The sequence below is a fragment of the Epinephelus fuscoguttatus genome, linkage group LG4 (genome assembly GCF_011397635.1).
Source record: "Epinephelus fuscoguttatus linkage group LG4, E.fuscoguttatus.final_Chr_v1".
NCBI lineage: Eukaryota > Metazoa > Chordata > Actinopteri > Perciformes > Serranidae > Epinephelus > Epinephelus fuscoguttatus.
The window spans coordinates 16,214,695-16,236,965 of record NC_064755.1 but is presented as its reverse complement, the minus strand read 5'-3'; the positions used below and the strand labels follow the sequence as shown (position 1 = coordinate 16,236,965).

The following is a 22,271-nucleotide window of genomic DNA, read 5'->3' as shown; positions in this document are numbered from 1 at the left end:
CTTGCCCTATGACATCATAAATTTGGGTTTCAGCACTCTAGTTTTTAGATTTGGGAGAGAGTTGTTCATGTTTACCAATATTTTTGGACTGTCTTAGACCTTTGGTATAACTTGTATGACTCTTGTAAATGGGTGTAGTTTGCCTTTAATATTATCATATTCTAAATTTGGCGCGGTATTTCATTATAAGTGATACTAAGGAAAACCATTATGTGTGAGTTGCAGTAGTTTAAAGTTGTAGTGAGTGTTAAATTCTGTTTCAGCAGTTTACTATGGACAGGGGAAAAAAAGCCTTGAGGTTTGGTAGCAGGAGTGTCAGTCCACTGGTGTCCACTAGCTGCAGATCCCTCCCTCTCCTTCCTCTCCTCTCCCTGCCTGGCTCCAGCTGCTGTGTGCTGCAGTCGGCCTGCCCTGTCTGCCTCTGAGCCTGCTGGGAGCTGGGGGGAGAAACCGTCGAGGGAGAGCGAGCAAGGGGGGAAGCGTGTGTGTGAGTGTGTGTGTGTGCGGGTCCCGAGCTGGAAACCAACACCAAAAAGCACACACACTCACGATTCAAGTCGACTTTAAAGCCCTCCGGACGGGTTGTTGGCACTACTTTTCAGGGAGCACACGGAGCCCCCTGAAACTTGCGTGATTGTTTTTTTCTTCTTCTGTGGTGGCAGCAGTGCTGTTGCGCCGCGCCGACTGCTGAGACTTGACTGGATTCATTGGTTGGAGCAGCATTGCGCATTGGCCCCGCTGTGTATCCACCGCTTATCCAAAGAGGAAAGAGGGAACAATGAGGAGCTAACCGTTTTCTTCTTGCTCCTGGTCGAGCTTGTTGCTCAGTTAAATTCTTCTTCATTTTGTCTCGCGCCTCTTCTTCTCTGCCTCGCGGTCATTTTTCTCGCCCTGTGTGGGATGCGTCGGCTGCTGTAGGATCCCGCTTGTTGACAAACAGTTTTATTTGCAAGAAGTTTACAACAAGCTTCGGCTATAAGAAGACAGAAAATGTCCACGCCGAGGTTCAAAAAGGATAAAGAAATCATCGCGGACTACGAGAGTCAAGTTAAAGGTAAGGAGGGAGTGAAAGCTTGGCTCGGAAATGCTTGTTGGAAAACTGTTAATTAGGACCAGGCTAACGTTAGTTCACTACCTGCGTATGACTCATAGCTGGTGATGTGGTGTGTTATATGAAAAAGTTGGTCAAATATGACCTCCTGTTGGTGTTTACTGCAGGCAAACAACCACATGTTTACCCAGAACATCCAATCTTTATATAACTTGAAAATACTCACAGGCCTGGTACAGTTAAATGATTTTAAATCAGCATTACAAGGGTGAGAACTCATTAGCAAATTAAAAAGATTGCTACTAGAGTTCAGGGGTGGCTTTAACTCTTTTGTTTTGCAGTTTTGCATGTAAAAGCCAGTGAAAGTGTTCAGCAGATCCACCATTGGCCCAAAGGAAAGACCACTATCTTCCACATATACAGCCTATCAGGTTATCTGTTGTGTTCAGGTTGCACGTCCAAGCAGGTTATCAGCTGAAATATATTTAACTCCTACTTCAGGGTCTGGTGCATTTTATTATGTTGACGTGTTTAACAACCTGTTACTATCAGAGTTGGTGTGAGACTTTGTAGTCACCGCACAGTTCCCACAGTATTACACAGCATGAGAATGCAGCTGAGGACAGGAAGAGCACATGTTCAGACAGCACACCTGTATTTAGATTCAGCGTGTTGCTCAGGGGTACTTCAAAAGAGCTGGTTGCTTTTTTTTTACCCGTCTGTGCCCTCTCTGTTTCCCACTGAATGTCACCAGCCTCACTCCTAAGCATAAAACTGCTATGTGCCGGGATTTAGGTGGGTGATTTAGAGGTGTGCAAGACTCCGTAATGATGTCACCCTAACTTATCTCGTCTCCTCTTTCTCCTTCAAGCCCCCCCATGCATGCAGAGCAGAGTTAGTTTATTCCCAGACAGACCAGCACAGGAAAGAGGCAGTTGCTGCTCCAGGGTAACCATGGGGATTTGGCCCCCAGCCAACCAGCTCTGTTCTTCAGTGCCTTTAGCATGCTGAAATACCACCTATTCACGTCCCCGTATACAACCTCACATCCAGAGAAATGGGAAGGCTAGCGGGGGTTGGGGGGGGGGGTGTAGTGTCGAGAAGGGACCACTGCTGCTTGAGGAATTACAAGATTGCATGTGGTTGAGCACAAGCGCTCATTTGCAAGGAATGTTCAGCACCCTTTCTTCTCCCTGTGAGGATGACTAAGGGCTTTCAGTCTATAATAGAGGATGATGCACAGTCATAGGAGATGCTGAACAAGAGATGCCGTTGCCTCCCATTTGTCATGCAGAACCCAGCGGGGTAATAACAACTACCTGATGCTGCTGCGAATAGCTGTTGCTAGATAGGACCACCGCAGCCTCAGTAAATCAGTGCTAAGGTGTATTGTTTTGTTGAAGATGTAAAATTAAATTCTGAGGGTGATGCACTGAGGCTTGTCATGCATTGTAAATATTCCTGTGAGGTTTTTTTTTCTTCACAGGTAGTGCCTGGCTATTTGCATAATGTACTGTACTTGTTCTTTTTGCATTGCAAATAGCTTGCGAGTTGCTTTATTTCTTCTCATTCAAATTAATTTTTTGGAAGAAGACATTTTTGAAGCTGTATGATGATCATGTTTTGTATTGCATTTAGCATCGCCGAGTTATACCCCTCTGTTTCTGTCTTGATACGAACTCACTGCAGTTCACCACGGAGAGACATAATGTTACATATTTTCACAGCCAGAGTATTCAGACATATGCTATCATCTCTATAAAACGTTTATGTTTATGCCTTGTTGTCAAGCATAACAATGAGAGTCTTTAGTAGGTCAGATGACTCCTGCAAATGTAGACCCTGTGTGTTCTGGGAAAATAGCTGCCAGGCTTGTTACGATATGAGTAGTTAGCAGTGGAAGAAAATGCATTCAGTCAACATTAAGTATTCTCTTTTAGAGCAGCTCCTGATTTTGCAGCTGTAAAGCGCTTTATGAGTTAAGAGTTTGCGGTGATAATGAGTGGGATCACATCTGCAGTGTAGCTGTGATAGCCAGAGGCAGACTCTGGTGAACAGACATTGATTACTCAAGAAGTAGAACAACAAGCAGCCCAGAAAACAGCCGGAGCTGATGTTTGATCCTTTGGCCTGCATCCTCTCTGTCTCACAGTTTGGAAATTTGTGTTAATTCTCACAATATTTCAACAAATATCTGGCAGCCAGTTTTGGCTCATGTTGCGTAACCACTTTGATCTGTAGTGTGAAGCCCTCTGTTCCGAATTTGACAGATGACACAGTGGTCTGCCGTCATCCAGTTATCCAGCAGTTACGCAGAACTACAACGATGATCCCCCTTGTTTGAGAATCATCATGTCCATATATTTTTTTTTTTTTCAGAGTCATGACAGCAACTGTGTGCAGAATGGTATTGTTATTCAAGGCAGTCGATGTGAAGTATTTAATGCAGTTTTCTTTGGTGACTGTCTGAAAGCCGTCCTATGATGGCTGACACTTCTTAAACCCGACTTGTCATTCAGCTGACATTCACTTCTTAAGTACCTCCAAACAGCCTTTTTTTTCACCCTCCCACAGATGAAATGAAAATGGATGTCATTTTGGCAATTCAAGGAAATTATCCTTTTATTGAAAAGGCTCTGTAGCATGGGGATTTAATTTTTGCTAATTGCTAAATTCGGCATTTCCATCAAGACTCAGCTTGTTTTGGAAAAACAAAAACATTAAGAAGATTGGGTTAAGACAGTGGAATTTGTTTGTGCTTTATGGTGCTCATCAGTTGCAGTCAATTTAAGTCATTTAAGGCAGACTAAGAGAAGGTTGTGGGTACACTGGTATTCTGTGTGGGGCTCTGTTTCTGTGGACTGGTGGATCAGGACATAGCAACACTGCTGTGTCTTCTCTTGGGCAAAGTGTTGGTTTGATGTCAGGCTGTGGCTTGTTGTTTGTGGCCTGGGGGTCGTGACTCTCATGGCAGGACCCCTTGAGCCTTTGTCAGGGGTCCTCTCCTGGATCATTATAAAGGCTGCCCCCTATGACCTGCCTTCACTGCCGTGTGAAATCAGAGCCCTGCCCCTTTGCATACTCAAAGTGAGTGTTCCACCCATGTTTGTATGCAGAAGGATTAAAGGCAGGAAAGTGCCCTGAGAAGGCATGGCCTTTGTTATTTTTCAAATTAATAGGATTTGTCTTGTGGTTAAAAGTCATTAGTTTATTTACATTAGCAATAGTGGGAGTTAACAGTGTCCAATTGCGTGATAGAGTATGTATATATCCATGACATGATCCAGGTGTCACATATGTGTGACATCTGGATCAGGCCGAGTCAAAACTGTAATTTTGCTTTAAATCGGTCTTTCATGTTTTTTGGAAATAAATCCAGCATGCCGCCAGACTTAAGCATATGATGATGTGGAGAGTGTGGTGTGCTGGAAATGCCTCCTCAGATCGGTGTCCTCAAATTTGTTTTTATGGCATTCAATTTTTAATGACATGAAAGAGAGAAGTGCAGCATATTTGAGAAGCTGGTACCAGGCAGCTTTTTTACTTGATGAGTGACTAAACTTGATCAATGAATTCTATCTATTGATGAAGTAATGGTTGATTGTACTAACTAATGCTTTGTCTTTGCTTTGGGCACAAGTCCAGATACACTGTGAGAATTAAAACAGCTGTGAGACTTGGGTGTCCTTATGTCACCTTCGCCTTCTTAGCTAGTAAATATTGTCATTCGGGAGTTTGGGAGCATGAGCCGATCTGAAGGCAGCTGTCACCATAATCTGACCTATGGTGATGGTCAAATTTTGTCCCATTAACACCATGCTGGGGCCACGTGAAGTGCCTGTCTTTGCATGCTAAACCATCCAGGAATCTGTCGGGAAAATAAGATACCTTAAGGTGGATGGCAACTTGGGAACTATTGCTACAGTGGGACATTAATTGCATGGGTATTGGACTATACAAATATAAAGGCTCCAATTTACCTTAATTTTCTACCACTTGTCTGCTGTCTTCCCTTTGTGGCCTTTAATTAATCTAAATAGCTGTAATATGTTATTTCATGTAAATGTTACCTTTTTTGTCACTTAAACAAACAGTTTAAACTTCCTGCAGAAGTTAAGCTGTAGCTAACACTCCACAGTGGATGATGGTGGATATCTGTGCTGCTGCGACTTCACAGCTTCTCAGAGGTGTTAGTGGAGGTTAGAGGTTGAAAGACTAATGGAATCTCAACGCCCCCTGGAGCACTCCTCCACAACATCACACACTTACCATCTGTTTTACCTACTCCTCCTTTTATAACTGTGTGTGTATCTGTCGTGTGTTTCCACCCAGTGGTATGGCATGGGGTGTGGCACTGGTGTGTGTTGGTGCATGAGTGTGCATTTGCATGGGTGGGTGAATGGTTATTGACAGCACCATCTGTGGCCACTCTCCCTTTTTGCAGTTTTAATAAACTGTGCCGAGCACAAGCAAGGCTTCCCTTTGCCCGCTGTGCTTTTCATTGTAGCCATAAAGGCCACCCTGACGTTACTGCAGCCCCCTCTGACCCCTCACCTCCCACTAAAAAATCCAAACCAACCCCTATCCATGCCTCTGCATCCCTAAACCAAACAAAAAAGGCTGCAATTCAAATGACAGTGTTGCAGACGAAGACAAAACAAAAAGCCTGGTGTATTGTCTCTAGTTGTAACCCACACTGGTTAATTCAGTTTTTTCCCAGAAACGATCAAATCAGACCCACTGTAGCATGACGGAGACTGAGGCTGTTCCACCTGTGAATGAATCGCACAGACTGAGAACCATTTAAGCTGTTGCACATGCCATATTCTGCTGCTGGTACTCCTCTCTCTGTTGGCAGTGTTGGGACATAGAGAAGAATCTCTGTGTGGGACTGATGCCTGGTAATGAGCTGGATGAGATTCAGTGTGTAGCTGTAGTGCATTAGCTAATAGGAGGTACAAGGTGTTAATGGAATTGAACCGTGCTTAGAGAGAGTAAAACAGAAATTAGAACCAAAGGGGGAAAGTGAAATGAAAGGGAGGGCTGAAGGGGGGGATTTGGAGAGATTTTGGCAACTTTCTGGACAACTTTAATTCCTTTGAACCACTGCTGGGGCCCAGCAGATGGACAGACAGGAAGGCAGACAGACACAGTTTGACCATCAGGCCATGCTGCTGTCTGCCACCCAGTAGGGCTGGATTAAAGGGGAAGGAGATTGGGGGATGGGAAGGGACGCTATGAGGTCAGTGCAGGAATAAGTGAAGGCGGAGGTCATAAGCTCTGACTTGGTTGACTTGTTTTAATCTGCGTCTGAGTGTGTTCAGCCCATTCATCTGCCGAATGTAAGCCGTTTATGTGTTTAGCGGTGGCAAAAGCGTTTTAAGATGAGTGCCAATGTCATATAAGTGAAGTCTCTTAGGTTCTTATTTCCTGCGTTCACTTAAACAATGTAACATCTGCCACTTTGGCTTCCTCCTTTCTGTGTCAAAGATACAACAGACCACAGCAATCTGTTCACAAGCTGTGCCTTGCTGCTTGGCTCAGGTATCCCAGTCTCATGAACCCTCTGGGAACTGATGATGAGCTTTTTAGGATCCCAGATCCTCCACTCCCACTGTCAAAAGCTTCTCTATGCTCAAGATGTTACCACAACTCTTAATGTGACTGCTCCTGAATGTGTTTACTTTGGGTTTATGGATAGGTGAATACTTTTTGTCCTGACACTCCCTATAAGTCACCATACTTTGTAAAGAGCTTTATTTCGAAATGATGTAAACTAGTGAGTCATTAAGTCATCAGATCGACTACGGATGTGCTCAGAGAGGAGTGTCATAAGTGGATGTTACACTGCTTTTACACCCACTCCACTAACTTGATTATGACCCATGTAACAGCACTTCTTAGATTATTGCAACAAGCATGTAAACACTTTAATCAGGTTATCCTACTCACATTAAGTTTATAATTGTAGTAAACCCAACTAGATTAACAACTGGCTTATTTATCAGTCCTTTCAATTACTGTTGGCATGTGTACAGCATTGTCTGAGCTCATGACATAAAGTGGATAAGCGTTTTGGATTGGCGTAGCTGCCTGGCTAGCAGTGGTGGAAATTTGTAGTAGTCTGTAGTATTTTTGGGAAACAGCTAAACCACAAGTTCTTTTATTCCTATTTCCGGTTAGTCTGCAGATTGCCACACAATCCTTGAGATATTAGAGGTGCTCAGGGGAGTTTTCTTGTAAACAAACAAAAGTTGTGTTTACATTCCCTGTTACCCAGCGAATCACTGATCGTATCTAAGCGGTCTAACAGAAGTATTGAATTCATTTCCTTTCACATAAAACAACAACCTTTTTGTAGTATTTTAAATCCAGCATGACTTGCATTTATGATCACTAGCTCACAGTCTTTTCTTCTCCGTCTTTGTCGGAGCATTGGTGCATTTCTTGGTGCATTACTGCCACCTGTAGGTCAGTGGAATAGTGTGACTCTCAATTGCCCATGCGCATGCACGAGATAAACACAATGAGGATCCAGACACAAGCGGCTCCATAGTGCCACTAGAGGTGAAAAACTCAGAAGGGGACCTTTAACCTCACTATCAACACTATTTATATAGACTGTAGTTGCTGAGTACTGAATGTGTAAAGCCTTCTTTGAATCCTTCTTGAACTATCATAATCTGGGTATCTACAGGTACTGTTTCGTCTGCATGCGATTCAGGGATTGGATACATTCTTAAGGGAAAACTACAGTTCATTGCTGGTTCCTGTGTTACTGGATTTCAGCTATTACTTTGGTGAGAATAGCTTTATAACCAATAGGAGCAATGGCCAAACTAAGAATAAAACCCAACTTGTAATAAATGTAAGTTTTCCTCTAAGAAATGAGCTCATTACAGTGCCACACTGAGAACCTTTCCCCTTTGTTCCACCTTTTTGTCTGAAATGAGACAAGGCTCTGTGTAATATTATGACTCCATGAGAGCAATGAGACATAAACAATTCAGAACCCAAAGCGATAAGAAATGTCTTACGTAAAACTAAAAGATGTACGGTCTCTTAGTAACAACTAAAGTGCTGTATTCACCTTACGTGATCCTGGGCCCTCACTTGTGCTTGTATATCTCTCTACATTCGACTGCCCTCAGCTGGCACACTTCCCAGCTCTCCTGAAATAATGCAATTCAAAACAATCAAATGTTTGGCAGGAATGACAACTAAGCAGCTTTTATTGTGCTGACAAGTCAAGCCTTGTCTGCATTCATCAAAGGGCTCTTCATATTTCCTGCACCTGACAAAGACAAGCCAAATTACACCGGTGACTTGCTGCGTAGTTATCATTCTCACTATATGCTTAAGTGAGTACATATTAAACTTAGGTAGATTTATGCAGACATACTGTATATGCAGTAATAGCTTGCAGTTTTGTCCAACTCAACTCACCCAACTCTTTGAATCAAAGTTATGTGCACAAGTCAGACCAAATCAATGCCTGATGTCAACTATGTAACTTCTTTAACAAGTTATATCCTCTGTGACTTGATCTCCTCAGGAGCTGTCTTTACAGGCAACATATAACCCCCAACATAGGGCTGAGCGGTATGACAAAACTTTCATATCACGGTTTTAAGAAAAAAATCATTTCGGTTTCACGGTATTTCACGGTATTTTGCTCAGGTTCGGCCAACTTGACATGCTGCGGTGTTGTGCTATGGCCTATTCAAGTGCCGGAATTTGTTATTTACCTGACAATGCCTGAACACAACACACACTCCGCACCATTCATTTGGGCTCCACTGACTGCGTACGGAAGCGACACGTAGAGAAGCCAGCGGGGTTGTTTACCGTTTGCCGAGCCGAGAGGCTGCATGAAATGTTAAAGCATTTTCCACCTAAGTTATTACATATATTTGAGTTATCTACAAGTTTACTGTACTGTTTGTCATTTACTCGCTTTCAAATGTCCGCCACAGACATTTACACAATGTCACGGATAAACATGGGTAAATGCATGAAAAAAAATCAACACATATCACCTCTGGTTTATTCATTTAAAAACACATTGTGCTCATTTAGCACACTATTTCATGTAGTTTTTATCTGCTGGAGAGTCGTCTAGGGGAGCGTAGCGCGACAAAAATAGAAGAGCCGCATAAAATAGAGAGTTGTCGCACGACAGACGGGGGGTGTTGCGCTGCTCCCGTTGCCGGTGGAGCCGCTGTAATTGATTAACAGGGGGCGAGCTGCTACAGGACTCGCGTTGCAGACGTGTCGCGCCGCTGACGTGCCCGGTGGATCTCGGCCGTAACTGACTCGGGACGGGTCGTCTTCGGTCAGGAAAATGTGGTTTGAGTCGTGCTCTAGTGTGCTCACCTGTGTGTACGCTTTGTCTGTGTGTGTGCACTTTGTGTGTGTGTGGGTGTGGGTGTGGGTGTGTGCGCATCGGGGCAAAACTCCACTGTGCGCGATACAGAGGACAGAGGAGAATTGTAAACGTCGGTGCGCCGCTGCTAGTTGCATATAGGGGAAACACTGCTCTTTTTGGTATGAGTTCTTCTGGGTCAGCGTGTACAGTTGCTTTGCTTTCAGGACTCTATCCGGCAGCCATTCTCACCTCTAAACTTTTCTATGCTCTCACTCTCACCCGCTCAAGCGTGCCTGTGTGGTGCAGTGGTGAAATGGGTCCCCGCTGAAACACTTTCCTGCCGCGCACGTTCCGGACGTTGTTTGGGCTATTCACCGGTATGGCGGTATATAAAAAATTCATATCATAACGAAAATAAATACTGGTTTTCAGTACAAACTGGTATACCGCCCAGCCCTACCCCAACATGCTTCTCTCAGTTTCAAACATTACTACAATTCCTAGCAAATTGCATCAAATATTTTAAATGCCACTCTAATGTCATTTATTTCTGACTTTGATAATCACACACATACAAAATAACCCTCAAAGATTCCTTAAGGTCTTATACATTAGAGGCATAAAATGCGAGTTACATGAAGAGTAAAGTTTCACACGTCTCTCCAAAACAATTCCTTCCTCAACTCTCATTAACTCTCTTTCCCATCCACCCTCAACACTGATGAGCAGAAGTTTAATTTACTGATCACGCGACTCCTCCTGGTCCCCTCCCCCGTTTTCCTTTATTCTGCCTTGACCCAATGACCCCAGGGAAGCAGCCTTTGAGCTGGCAGCCCTTCTAATCAATAGCCAGAGACCACCCCTTGAGGCACGGCTGCCATGTTGGGCCGCTGCCTTGAGGAGAAGTTTGAGGGGGGAAATAGTGTCATAAAAAGAAGCGGTCAATGAAATGTCAACCAAAGGCTTCATCCCCCCTTGTGTCTGTAAACATGATTGATTGTAGCATAAAGCCAAGAAGTCAACCATGTCTTTAATGTGAAAATATAATGCAGCCGTGCTGCTGTGGACATCCCAAAATGTCTACACTGTCTCATGTGGTAACTTCTGCCTCTGTCTCTGGTTCCCTCATTGCACTCAGTCTGTTTTTAGCAGTGCTGAGAGGAGTTGGAAAGAGTTTCCCATGGTCTCAGCTCTTTGCTTATCAGCCTCACTATAAAGGCTCATTGTAGGCAGCAGCAGGAGGAGGCCCGAGTCGAGTGAGCAGCCATGGCTGGTGTCTGAGCAGCCCCAGGCCGGTCTTGTGAGCTCTGGCCTGAACTCTCCTCCACCCTCCCCTGAGATGGAAACTGGAGCCATAGCTGCAGTTCCAGCCATGGATATGTGGGGGTGCTTGGAAATAAAAAAAGAAAAAAAAGCCATTTACGGATAAAGATCTGTCAGCCATGTTCCTCCACTGCTCACTGTGTCCCTCTGCCAGTGGTCACACATGGAGCAAGGCTCAGTTCTCCTCTGGCTGGGTTGTGTCCCCTCTCACACGGTCAGTTTCTAGGCTTCAAAGACTTTCTCCATGACTAACAGCTAACATTAAAGTAAACTATAGGTGAGTGATGAAGATGTTATGTATTTATATGTTTTTTAATCCTCTAAAACATTAATGAAGCTTTTACATTCCCTGAAAACTCCCCAAGCTGCGTTGCAACATTGGTCAGCCGTTTCTATAAATAACACAATTATTGTATTGTCATGAGACCTCATGTCCTGCGGTTATTATGCAATACATGAAATAGCTCTCTTTGTATCTTCCTCTTGCATGTGATTTACAGTTAGATGAAAGAAAGAAATCCAACTGAGTCATCAAGTATTTCTAGCACACTTACACATGCACACACAGCAGACTGATTCATAATAGACGTTGATAGGTTAAAAGCTACTGACACGCAACTTATTTGGTATTCAATTTCAGTCTGTCTCTGTCCTCTCACTGAACCCCTGCTGGCGGCCTTCTGTCCAGGACAACTTGACCCTCTGGTCACCAAACCGCTGACCTCTGCTCCTTGACCTGAATTTTCAGACCACAGCTCTGCCAACTCTGTTCAATTAGATGGGTGTGCCTGTCATGGTGACAGCAGGAATCATGGATGCCAGTTGGCCGTTCGAACGGATAATTAATTAGTTTTCAATCCAGTGATTTTCAGGAGGGGTTTATACTCTTATGTGTAATCTAACTGCAAAGTAACTAGTAAACAATACTCCTTTTTGACTAAATTGTCACAGGCAATATGGAGCCACAGGAACCTAACTCAAGAACTTAATGAAACACTAAATCCCCTTTGCACATTCCTGTTTGTGTTTCCACCACATCCTCAGAACTGTGAAGGTTAAGCAAATTAGACTGATAACATATCAAAAATGCCATTCTTTGTGTTTACTGTGGCATAACACTTGGATGAATGGGATGAATGGATGCTTGAGTTTCTAACCGTGATAAAACAACCAGCAAATTAAGTTTTGTTTCTTTTGTTCCTCTCCCCTATTTGTGCATGCTCTCATCTCATTCGCAACTCTCTTTTCCTTCCTGCTCGAGTCAGGAAGCTGACAACATAACTTTGTTTTTAGCGTCAATTATCATGACAAATCTGTCCCCTGTTCTAGTTTTGATACCAGTGTCACCCAAAACTAAATTTAGTTCCTGGTTGCTAAAGTTGGTTAAAGTTCGTACTAATTCTGTGTTTTTCCATAGTTGAGTAAGAGAGTAATTTTTTGTGTTATAAAGTCATTTAAAGCTTCTTCTACACATTTCCATCTACTAATTACTTTAATGATGTCTATATGAGGAAATCCTGTGAAGGAAGAGGCCTGGCGGAGCATAGCAGCACCGCAAGTAGCTGCAACTCAGTTCTTGGAAATCTTTGTCGTGTCATTTATTTTTCTGGTGGTAGGTTAAAATGAAGTGGAGCACATTGCTCTCTGCAAGAAGTCCCCGCAGACTCCCGACAGCCCATTTTATTATAGTTTAATGGGAGTGGCATGAGCTGCACAGCAAAGTTAGTTTTTTAGATCAGACCAGTCTGGAAATAGAACGAGCGTGACACCGTCCCGGTCTGCCCCTTTTCTCACAACCCGAAGTAGAGCAAAGCCTATCTGACACAAATGGACATGAAGAAAATAGTATGGAGGACAATTTTTATCTCCTCCTTAATTATAGATTGTGATCTCCACTTGGAACCGGATGATAGAAATTGCTGAAGCACCATTATAGCAGGGGGAATATGATTGTTTAGAACAATTCAAAAATGTCTGCACAGTTTGTGTGCGTCTGTGTGTGCGTGTGTGCACTTGCTCAGCTGCCCAGCGTGGACACAGACTCTGTGGGCATGCCTCATATATCTTACTTTTTAATCAGGCAGTGTGGAGGGAGCTACCGTCTCCCCTGGGGTCCTGTGATTTGTCCTGGTTAATGGCGTGTCACAGGGGTGTGATGCATGGCAACCTGGCTGGGTGTGTGTGGCACATGCATGACTGGACTGTGGTTGCTTTCTCTCTCTCACACACACACACGCACACACACCCACGGCCACGCCCACGAAAGCATGGCCTCTATCTCCCGACTCTGTGGGGGACAGAAAAGAGAAAGCCCCAGTCTTGCTCACTATAGTGTAGAGAAACAAAGCGCAGTGAAAGCTGATCTGTCTGTTCTTTTCTTCTTCCTCCCTCTTTGTCCCTCGCTCTCCCTCTCTGAGCAGCTGCCCTAAGGTCGATCACATTCTCTGGCCGTGCTCGGCTCAGATCTCGCGTGGTAAAGCATTGGGTGGATTTTTGTGGTGTTGGCCCCCGCAGGCAAAACTGGCATCAGATTTCACCTGTCCGGTCTTGTCAAGTTTGTGTTCACGCAGGGACGATGACAAAAGCTCATAATGAGATATTCTGAGATTTTTTTCAGTGGAAGACGTGTCATCTCAGCGCCTGAGAGTCAGACTGAGAGCCTGCTCTCAGAGTCAGCCACTGGTACTTAGAAAAGTGGGAGAGGATTGGCAGTTAAAGCCTCCCTGAGGGTAGGTCGGAGGAGATAACAGCACCTAACTCTCTGTCACTTCCTCCATATTGGCTTCCACTATAATTATCTGGAAATGAGGTCTTTGTGAAGCCTCCTCATTCTCTCCATGTGTGTGTGTTGGAGCTGGTCATGTTCGCCTGTCTTGGCCTCTCGTGCCCTGTAAGGAAGGGGGCTGTGGCGGGGTGTCATTGTGGACTTTCTCATTCTCCACGGCTTGGCTTTCACCAGAGTTGCTTTGTGAGAAGTCAATCCCGGCTGGCTGTGACTGTGACAAGGGGACTGATTGGGCCTCAGGCTGCAGCGCGGGATGCGGTGAGGGCGCTCAGTCTGAAACCTGAGTGAGGGGAAAGATTAGGATTTGATTTTGACTAAAGCTATGTCTTTTTCAGCAATGCTGGGCACAGAGATAAGAACTGTAAATGTTCAAACTACACACAGCTTGCCTATGATGGTCTGTAATTCTGTGTAATGTTGGATATTCTGTCATTTACTCAGGCCTGGCTGGGAAACAGACACCCGTGTTAGAAACAATGACAATGGCTCTAACATGGAAACAAGAGAAAAGCAAAGCTCAACAGATTGCAGACAAAAACATTTATCAGCATCATTCATTCATCTGCTATTGCTTTGCGTCTAGAGTCCACACTACTCTGGTGTTTCCAAACTCCTAAAATAGAGACCTTCGAAAATGCTGCTGGCCCTGTTTTACTTTGAAAACTGTGGGTTGTGTTTTAGTTTGGACGGCTGTAAACCTAGACCTTTGAAAATGATGACGCAGACACACATGTTTGCTTTACAATTAGGTTTTAACAGCCATGACGTGTCACACTAAACTACATTTTGGGTTGTGTGGGTAACGTTACTTCAGTCCATATGAAGGTTTCCTCTGGAAAAATGCTCCTGCTACTGCTCTGATAGGTCGCTGTATTTGTTATGCCATACTCCCAATCTGTGTTTTCTGCCACCTTTACTGCCTTATACTTCTGTTACTCTCAGCAGCTGTGTTGTCAGCCCAAGCAAATAAATCTTATGTCTTATTTTTTGCCATTGCTCTTCTTCCTTTGTATTATTTTCTGCAACTTAGCAACCAGCCACAAAGAAGGCAATCTGCTTCCTGTTTACATCTTCACTGACATGCCAAACATATGTGAATAGTCATGTGATTTGCGTTTAGGCGTGTTAGTATGGACAGAGATCATTTCTGTGTGTACAGTGTTAGTCTGCATTTTAAAATGCCTTTTTAAAATGAACATGTATTGGTGTGGATGTGGCCTACAAGTCTACAGTCATGCTAGCAGCTCTGTGAGGCTGTGCTCAGGCCCTGTGGTGCTTTGAGTTGAATGTTAACTTCAGTATGCAGACATACTTACAGTGGCAATATAAATATGCTGTTTATCAGTTACCATATTTGTTTAGCGTTATAGCATGCTAACAGTTAGCATTAGCACTAAACACAAAAATCAGCTAAGGGTGATGGAAATGTCATTAGTTTTGCAGGTATTTGGTCGTAGAAGTGAATGCTTTGACCTGATGATGATGATGATGATGATGATGAGGAAGATGATGATGATACTATCCAATAGATGTTGAAACATTTCAATAAAATGAAATCCAATAGGCTCTGAGATATTGCTGTGAACCAACCCACGTTGCCACGTCTAGACCAATGCTGCTTGCATGGCTAAGAATATATTTGGACATGAATTAAGCCGCTCCCTATGCACAGGGAAGTTGTAAACACAAATCTAACTTTCAGGGAAACAACTAAACCTCCATTTTATCAAATGTTAACACAACTGAAAGATTCTCTATAGAAATGTCCTCTGCTGCTCATGTGTAGCCCTCAGTCTGACAGAAGCATGTAATTACCCTGCCTGTTCCTGCTCCCACTCTTCTTAAGATTCCTTTGTCAGGTGAGGATCTCTAAGGTTGATCTTGATGTTTGAGAGGAGGAATGCGAAGCAAATATTTATTCGCGCTACCGAACTCGACTGCACTGCAGTGAGCTGTCTCGATCAAGGCAGCCTCATTATTATGCCCTTGCGGTGCAGCGTTGGCCTTACAGACATTGTTGCATCAGACTGAGCAAAAAAACTTCAGATCCTCCAGTACAGCATTAAATTCCCTCTTTCTTTTAAAGTGTGCTTTGAGCTGTCAGTTTGGTTAGTTGCAGCTCGAGAAACATGGGGTTCTACTTAAAATTATGTTAAATTCTGGGAATGTTTGAAACTTGCATGATAATAAAATGATAATGATTGTAGGCTTTAGATGGTCCCTCTTTCCTGGGCTCTGATGTTTCATTCAAAGCCCTTAAACAGCCATTAAAAATGCACGTGTGCATATTTGGTTGAAACTCTGAAGTGTATCATATCAGCATAATTATATCTCTTTGATTTTAGATTATGCTTTTGCTTTGAAGTTTGGCTCTTGGCAAAATATCTGCAGCGTTTTCCTGTGGCTGTAGGAGAAGACCCTGTTGGTGGAAATCTGCTTAAATGTATATTTTTATTAGTTTGTCTCTTTCTGTTTAATGTCAACATCGACTCAGCTAATTATAGAGCCTCTAAAGTAAACAAAATATCTGTTCACTTTCTTGTAAACCAGTGTTATGTATCCATTTCATTGGTCCATAATATCATTATTCAGATAAAATAATCAGATGTGGCTTTGTGCACGAGAGGACTCATTGCCAGGGGAGTCTTTTCCTCCTGTGTATGTGAAATGATTCTTAAACCCTCAGCTCTTAGGCAAAGCCCCCACCAATATCCTCCACCTGCCCTTAATTCTCTACCCTCAATCTTCAATCCCAGCTTTAGCTCACCCATCCATGCACCTCATTACTCTAGCCCCCAACCTGCCCCTCTTAGCCTCAACCCCTGTGCCCTCAATCCCCACGCCTGTGACCAGCCACACTGAAGGCTAAATTCGTACTGATGCTCTTCCTCTGACATTCAGAATGAGTTGAGGTATCAACAGACCGGATCGTAGAGGTCAAATATGGGTCTCTTTAGTCTGTGATCAGGCCTGGTTTAGTTCAGATGGAGCAGCTGGTCAGGTCTTGACACTTCTCGAGGTGTTCTGAAAATCAAAACGTTTTCTCTGCGGACACATGAAGATGGTTTGCTGCATAAAACGCTGCAAATATGTGCCTGCCAAGTGGAAATGAACACGGACACATGCCAAAGTGTACCTCACTGCGTTTGAGGTTTTAGTACAACAGTGACGAAGCCTCTTAGCTCAAGGAAATGTGCTGCTCATCAATGCTGCTCCGACTCTAAGGTTCCCTCTCTTAGCCCACTGATGTCAGATTTATTAATCTTGTGGTATAGTGCCAACTATTCATTTACAGGACCTTTTTGTTCATATTGTAGATAAAAACTGTTGATTAGTGTATTATTAAACTGCAGAGAGAATTCAGCTAAAAAACTTAAACAGACCAAAGTAATTTCTTGCAAGGCAAACACAATGTGTGATGGCTAAACATACCCACAAGTGAGGGAGAAAGCTTAACAGACAGAGTAGGAGGCAGACTTGATCTGACTCAGTGAGCTCCAGCTTTCCCGTACTCCTCATGGGACGGCAGCTGTCCAGATACGTCAGGTGTGTGATCTGCCTTCACTCTGATCCCCACGTCCCACTGAGGTGAAGTCATCCACTGTACACAGGGATGACCACATCAGTAGTGACTTAGGTAACCTCACCGGGAACTGATGCGGAAATAGTTTCCAGTTTAATACTTCGGTTAGTTGAGCTTGTTTCTCATGACTGACATGATTAATTGTATTCAGCAGGTGTTAGCCACAACATTTAACATCATCTAGGAAACAGAGGGTCGGATGCTCTGAAGCCGACTGAGGTGTTTGATTCAACTCTGTGAACATTAGCAGGCAGACAGACTCTAACCTTGAGACACTGTTGAGATTTAATTAAGCGCATTTCGATACATCTACCAATGCTCTCTGTATACTAATACTGATATTACAGTTTGCTTCATCACAAGGTGTCTGAAACACTCTGAGTTTAAGGAAGGCTGTATATTTGAGCACAGTTGAAAGACAACTCTTATATCACTCCGTCCTTCCTGCCAGAGATCAGACTCCACATTCCCCAAAGTGAATATGTTTACATGAGGCTGAAGCCGTCTCCAAGAGTGGATTATTTCAGCTGTCACAACTCTGAGCACCAGGTGGGAAAAGATGAACTGTTTTTCCTTAGAGGAGTTTGGGGGAAGTTTCTGCTTCTTGTACAATGTTTTCAGCTCAACCGTGCTACAGAAAAGTTTGGAATAGGAGGACGATTTTAATGCTGGAGTGAATTTTCCCCTCTTCCTGTTGCCAGCTGTAGCTAGACCAGAGCTAGTAGCTTCCTAAAATGCCCTTTATGGTCAGCTACCTATAAAATAGAGTTGCAAGTTCAACAGTTTGGCTCAGTTGATGTCACTTGACTGTATATGTCTGCATCATTTTGTACTGTAATCAGTGAGTATGTGTATGTTACTTCACGTAACTCCAGTCCATTGCTGCAGAACGTCTCTCATGACCTGCAAATCCTTTTCAGTCAAATGTCCCATCACTTATTCAGACAGACAGATTGGAAAGATGACAGATGGGAGTATACAGACAGAACAGGAGACAGACAAATGACTCACACAAACAGGACATCAACTAAACAAACATTAATACATCCTATTAACACTCACCAGGCTACCACACAAGGACACTGTGTGCTGCTTAGAGTCTAATTTAAAGGCATTACCCTCGTAATCAATACTGCCTGTGTGTAGACACAGTGGGGTTTGTAAAAGTATTTTTAGAGAGGGCTGAATGGGCGCGCGTGTGTGTGTGGTGTGCATATAGAGAGTGTATAAAAGGACAAACTTTCAGCTGTGCTTTGTCTTAGCCAGCTGCTCCTTTGCAGATAAGATGTTTTATCCATCTTTTCTGACCTTGAAAGTAGCCTTGTCTCTTTAAACTTGTCCCACGGAGATCTGAGTAGGAGGCTGGAGCTGATTAGTTTTGAAAGTCTTCTGCATGGGATCCATCTTTGTTGGGGGGGGGGACCTTTTTTTTGGGAAATGTATAGCTTGAATTGAATTTGGGGGCATTTTTTAAAAAAAACAAAAAAAACAAAAAAAACAAACTTTAATTCAGAGTTGGAGATAAGCAAGATGAGGAAAAGAAGGACAAGAAAGTCTACCAAAGCATCCTCAGATTTACAGATTAGCTAAAAGAGAGCAACAGATGGAAGCTTTTGTGTCCAGTCGAGAAAAGACCCCATTGTTTGCTGTGGAATGAACATCAACGTGCAGTCCTGCAAACATTCTGTTGAATCTTTTCTCACCAGTGAAACTCTTTGTACATTGGAAACTTCTCTGCATGATGTTCCAGTCTACTTGCACTGTCCTTGTAAGGGTCAGCTCACCATCAAAAAAGTGCCTTTGTGTTTCTCTGTCGTCTGAACCAACTGTAGTCTATTTTAATGAGGTTTCTGTAGCAGAATTATACACCATGCAGCCTCCACAACAAACTGTGCAACTCAGTTCCCCTTCGACTAAACATTTTCTAGAGCCCTCAGCCCTTCACAACACTTTCTCAACTGATAACCAGCCCTGTGCCATTTCTGCCTCCTCTGCTGCTTCTCTTGCTCCCTTTCTCCCCAGTGGGCTTGCAGCACATGTCCTTGCTTCTGGAATTACAGGCTGATCTTGAATAGTAGGGTTGTTCCTCCTCGGTCCCTGTAGCTCCTCTGCTGGCTTAACCCTATCAAAGGCCCAGAAACCACACATCCTGTGAGGTGCTGTTTTTTGTGGTGGGGCGAGGGGAGGGGCAGAGCGAATGGTGGTCAGTAACGAGAAGGAAAACACATGAGCGGAGGATGATATTTTTCTTAGCTATTTAGTGGATACAGTACAAATCATGAAGGAACGGCTGATGTTTCCCATGTGGCTTTTTGCTCCGAATTCAGGGTATTTGTACACCCCTCTGCTGTCGGCCCTAATGTACTCCGCTGTGAAAGTTTGAGGTTGGCCGTCGCTCTTTCCATCTCTGGCACACACGTGCTGGCTGGCTGTGTGCTGTCCAGAAGGTGTCATCAATCACTGGCCCAACCGCAGAAAGAAATGAGTAGGAATCAAACAACATATCAGTGGAGATAAATCTTTCCCTCCCTACTGTAGGAAAATAACCACATACACAGTGATTTACTCTCATCCACTGTACATCGACTGTTGTGGGCTTATGACCTTTAGAAGGAAATATGCTCCCTACGTTAACCTTTTTTTTTGTCAGGAACTGTACTGCATATATCATTTAAAGAAGGAGAGGTAAAGTTGCAGAGTGGACAAATTCAGATATGTCTTTTTTTTATTGGCCTGTCTATCTGCATGTCCACCTCCCAGCCTGTCGGTCCACCACTTAGGTCCAGACTAAAATAACAAAACAAATATTGGTAGGGCTGACCTGAATGCTTCGAAGCTTCGATCATTGCCATGGTAATCGATGTCCAAGTAAGAATTCGAATCCTCCATTTGTTTTTATACAAATCTGTATATGCATTACCCCCCAAAAAATCACAAATAGCCCATAAAATAAGAAATAGTAATCCAACAATATTCATGATGCATCAACAGCAGTCCAGCACTACTGAAACTGGGGCACTTTGACCACACGTGATATGCTAGTAAGATGTCAGGAAAAAAGTCTTTGCAAAGATGACCCCCAAAAAGTAGAGTGCCAGATATGCCAAAGGAAACTGGCATATATCACATATTTACAATCAGCTTGGCAAATCACCTGTCTTGCAAATTATCCTTTTTTCCCAGCTATTATAGGTAACATTAATTGGACCTGTGCGCTAACAAAGAGGCTAATTGTTACCTTATTTTAGGTGCATCAATTCAAAACTGATGTGTCACAAAAAAGTCTGGATAATGTCCCTGTCGCTCATTCATTTCTAACTTTGATGCATTACTTTAAAAACATGGTTTTCGACACCACAGAGAAAAACTGACACTTAGGGTATGCATTGAAACATTTTTATGAAAACATAGATATAACAACATGACAACGATGGCTTTTGTAGCAGATAACAGCAGAAAAAGTATTGAAACAGTTTCAGTTGACAAAATTACTGAAAAATAGTGGTGGAAAAAATGCTTAGATGCATTGTGATGCGGACGTGGACGATTTGGCATTGATTCGCAAAGGGTTGAATAATTGGTGTTGCCACTCAGAAGTCAGATATCATATCTGTAGGGGACGGATCTTAGGGGGAGATTGTGGAATTTCAGCATTAGCCTGAAATACTTTTTTTTTTCTTGACTGCAGGACAAACCTTGATTAAAGCTCAAACCACTAAGAGCCTTCTTTTTACTTTTTTCCTCTCTTATGTTGTTTGTGTTCTTGAATTCCAGGTTTGAATCCTGCATTAACATATTTTTGAAGTTCACAGCCTCCCTTCATCTACTGATCTTTTCTGGGAGTCATTAAAAGATGGATTAAGCTAATCACGGGTCGGTCTTTCTGCTAGTATTTGTTTTCATTAAGCTGAAAGATGAAATATTTGAGCTTAAGAAGGAGAATGAAAAATAGCCCCCAGGTATGTTTCCCCTTTCTCTGCTGCGGTAATATGTGGAGTTCATTGTAAGAGAGCCGTCCACTACCTCTGAAGAGTCTGAAGGGGCACATCAAGTCAGGTGTTTATGGAGATGGAGTGTGTAATAAGGGGACTGGGAGGCTTTAATGGAGATCTTTGCGAGACTGGGACTACTTTCTCTGAGCTCCTGAGCCAACAGGCTATTCTAACCTGGATGTTAAAAGGGCACTCAACAATAATCAATAATACTGTGGCTTCTTAATCTCTTGCATCATCGTTTGCTTTTCAGATGTATCAGATGCGTCTGCTGTGTGAGGCTCAGACAGAACACTGAACTTGAAACTGAAGGAAGCTTCTTTGCTTTGAATGATGGGATGCAGTTGTCTCTGGGTCAGAGGTCATAGGAAATTGAATGTACACATTCCCAACTCACGCATACAGTCCAGTAATATGGCAACAATAAAAAGAAAAGCTCACCACATCAAATTAAGAGTTTGCTTTAATTTGATTGAGTTACATAATGCATTCTTCGTCTTTTTTTGGTTGCATGTCGGCCGGGTGGTCAAGCTTTGTCAGTGACACCTCAGCTGTAGCCGTGTGCAGTCATCTCCTCTCCCCTCTATACTTTCCTCTAGCCCATCGGTGCCACAGTGTCCCGACTGTGGGAACACGTTGTCAACTCAAGCTGGCAACGGATCCAGCTGGCTCCGGGCCACGGATCCTGGTGTCCCAGCCCAGCTCTGGTGTCTCCACGCTGCTGTGTAGGAAGACAGACAAAAGAACAGGCCTTTTTTTAAAATAGAGGTGTACATACTGTGAAGGAAGGCAGATGTACAAACACATCGAGGAATAGACAGCTGGACAGAGAGACAGACAGATGGTATAGGAAGGCAGCTATGTAGATCGTCTGGATAGAGACAGACGGATGGACAATAGAGACAAGGAGGCAAACAGGATGACTGAGTGAAGACAAACATTCATCTAATGAGGGATGTATCACAGCATCAACACTATCACACTAGCAATCATACTTAAGCGATATTTTAAAGGGTGAAATGATGAATTCATGAATTGCTTTAAACAGTTATTATTTTTCAAGCTAAAAAGGCAAACATTCAGTGCTTTTTAACTTCTCAGATTTCAGTATTTGCTGGTTTTCTCTTTTATTTTGTATCAGTTTTGAATTTAATGAAAGTAATTATACT

The 22,271-nt window shown here is 43.3% G+C and overlaps 1 protein-coding gene across 5 annotated transcripts in view; it reads left to right on the top strand.

The window, feature by feature from the left end:
- The first annotated feature begins 391 nt into the window (after nucleotides 1-391).
- srgap1a (SLIT-ROBO Rho GTPase activating protein 1a) overlaps nucleotides 392-22,271 on the top strand; it is a 96,501-nt gene continuing 74,621 nt past the window's right edge. For 3 of the 5 annotated variants that reach the window (XM_049573400.1, XM_049573404.1, XM_049573403.1), the window contains exon 1: nucleotides 395-1,054. In XM_049573400.1, coding sequence (XP_049429357.1) covers nucleotides 991-1,054 — 64 coding nt within the window. In that variant the 5' untranslated portion in view covers nucleotides 395-990. Of the gene's footprint in view, nucleotides 1,055-22,271 lie in introns of all 5 variants that reach the window. The other 2 variants (XM_049573405.1, XM_049573402.1) reach the window with 2 other exon arrangements.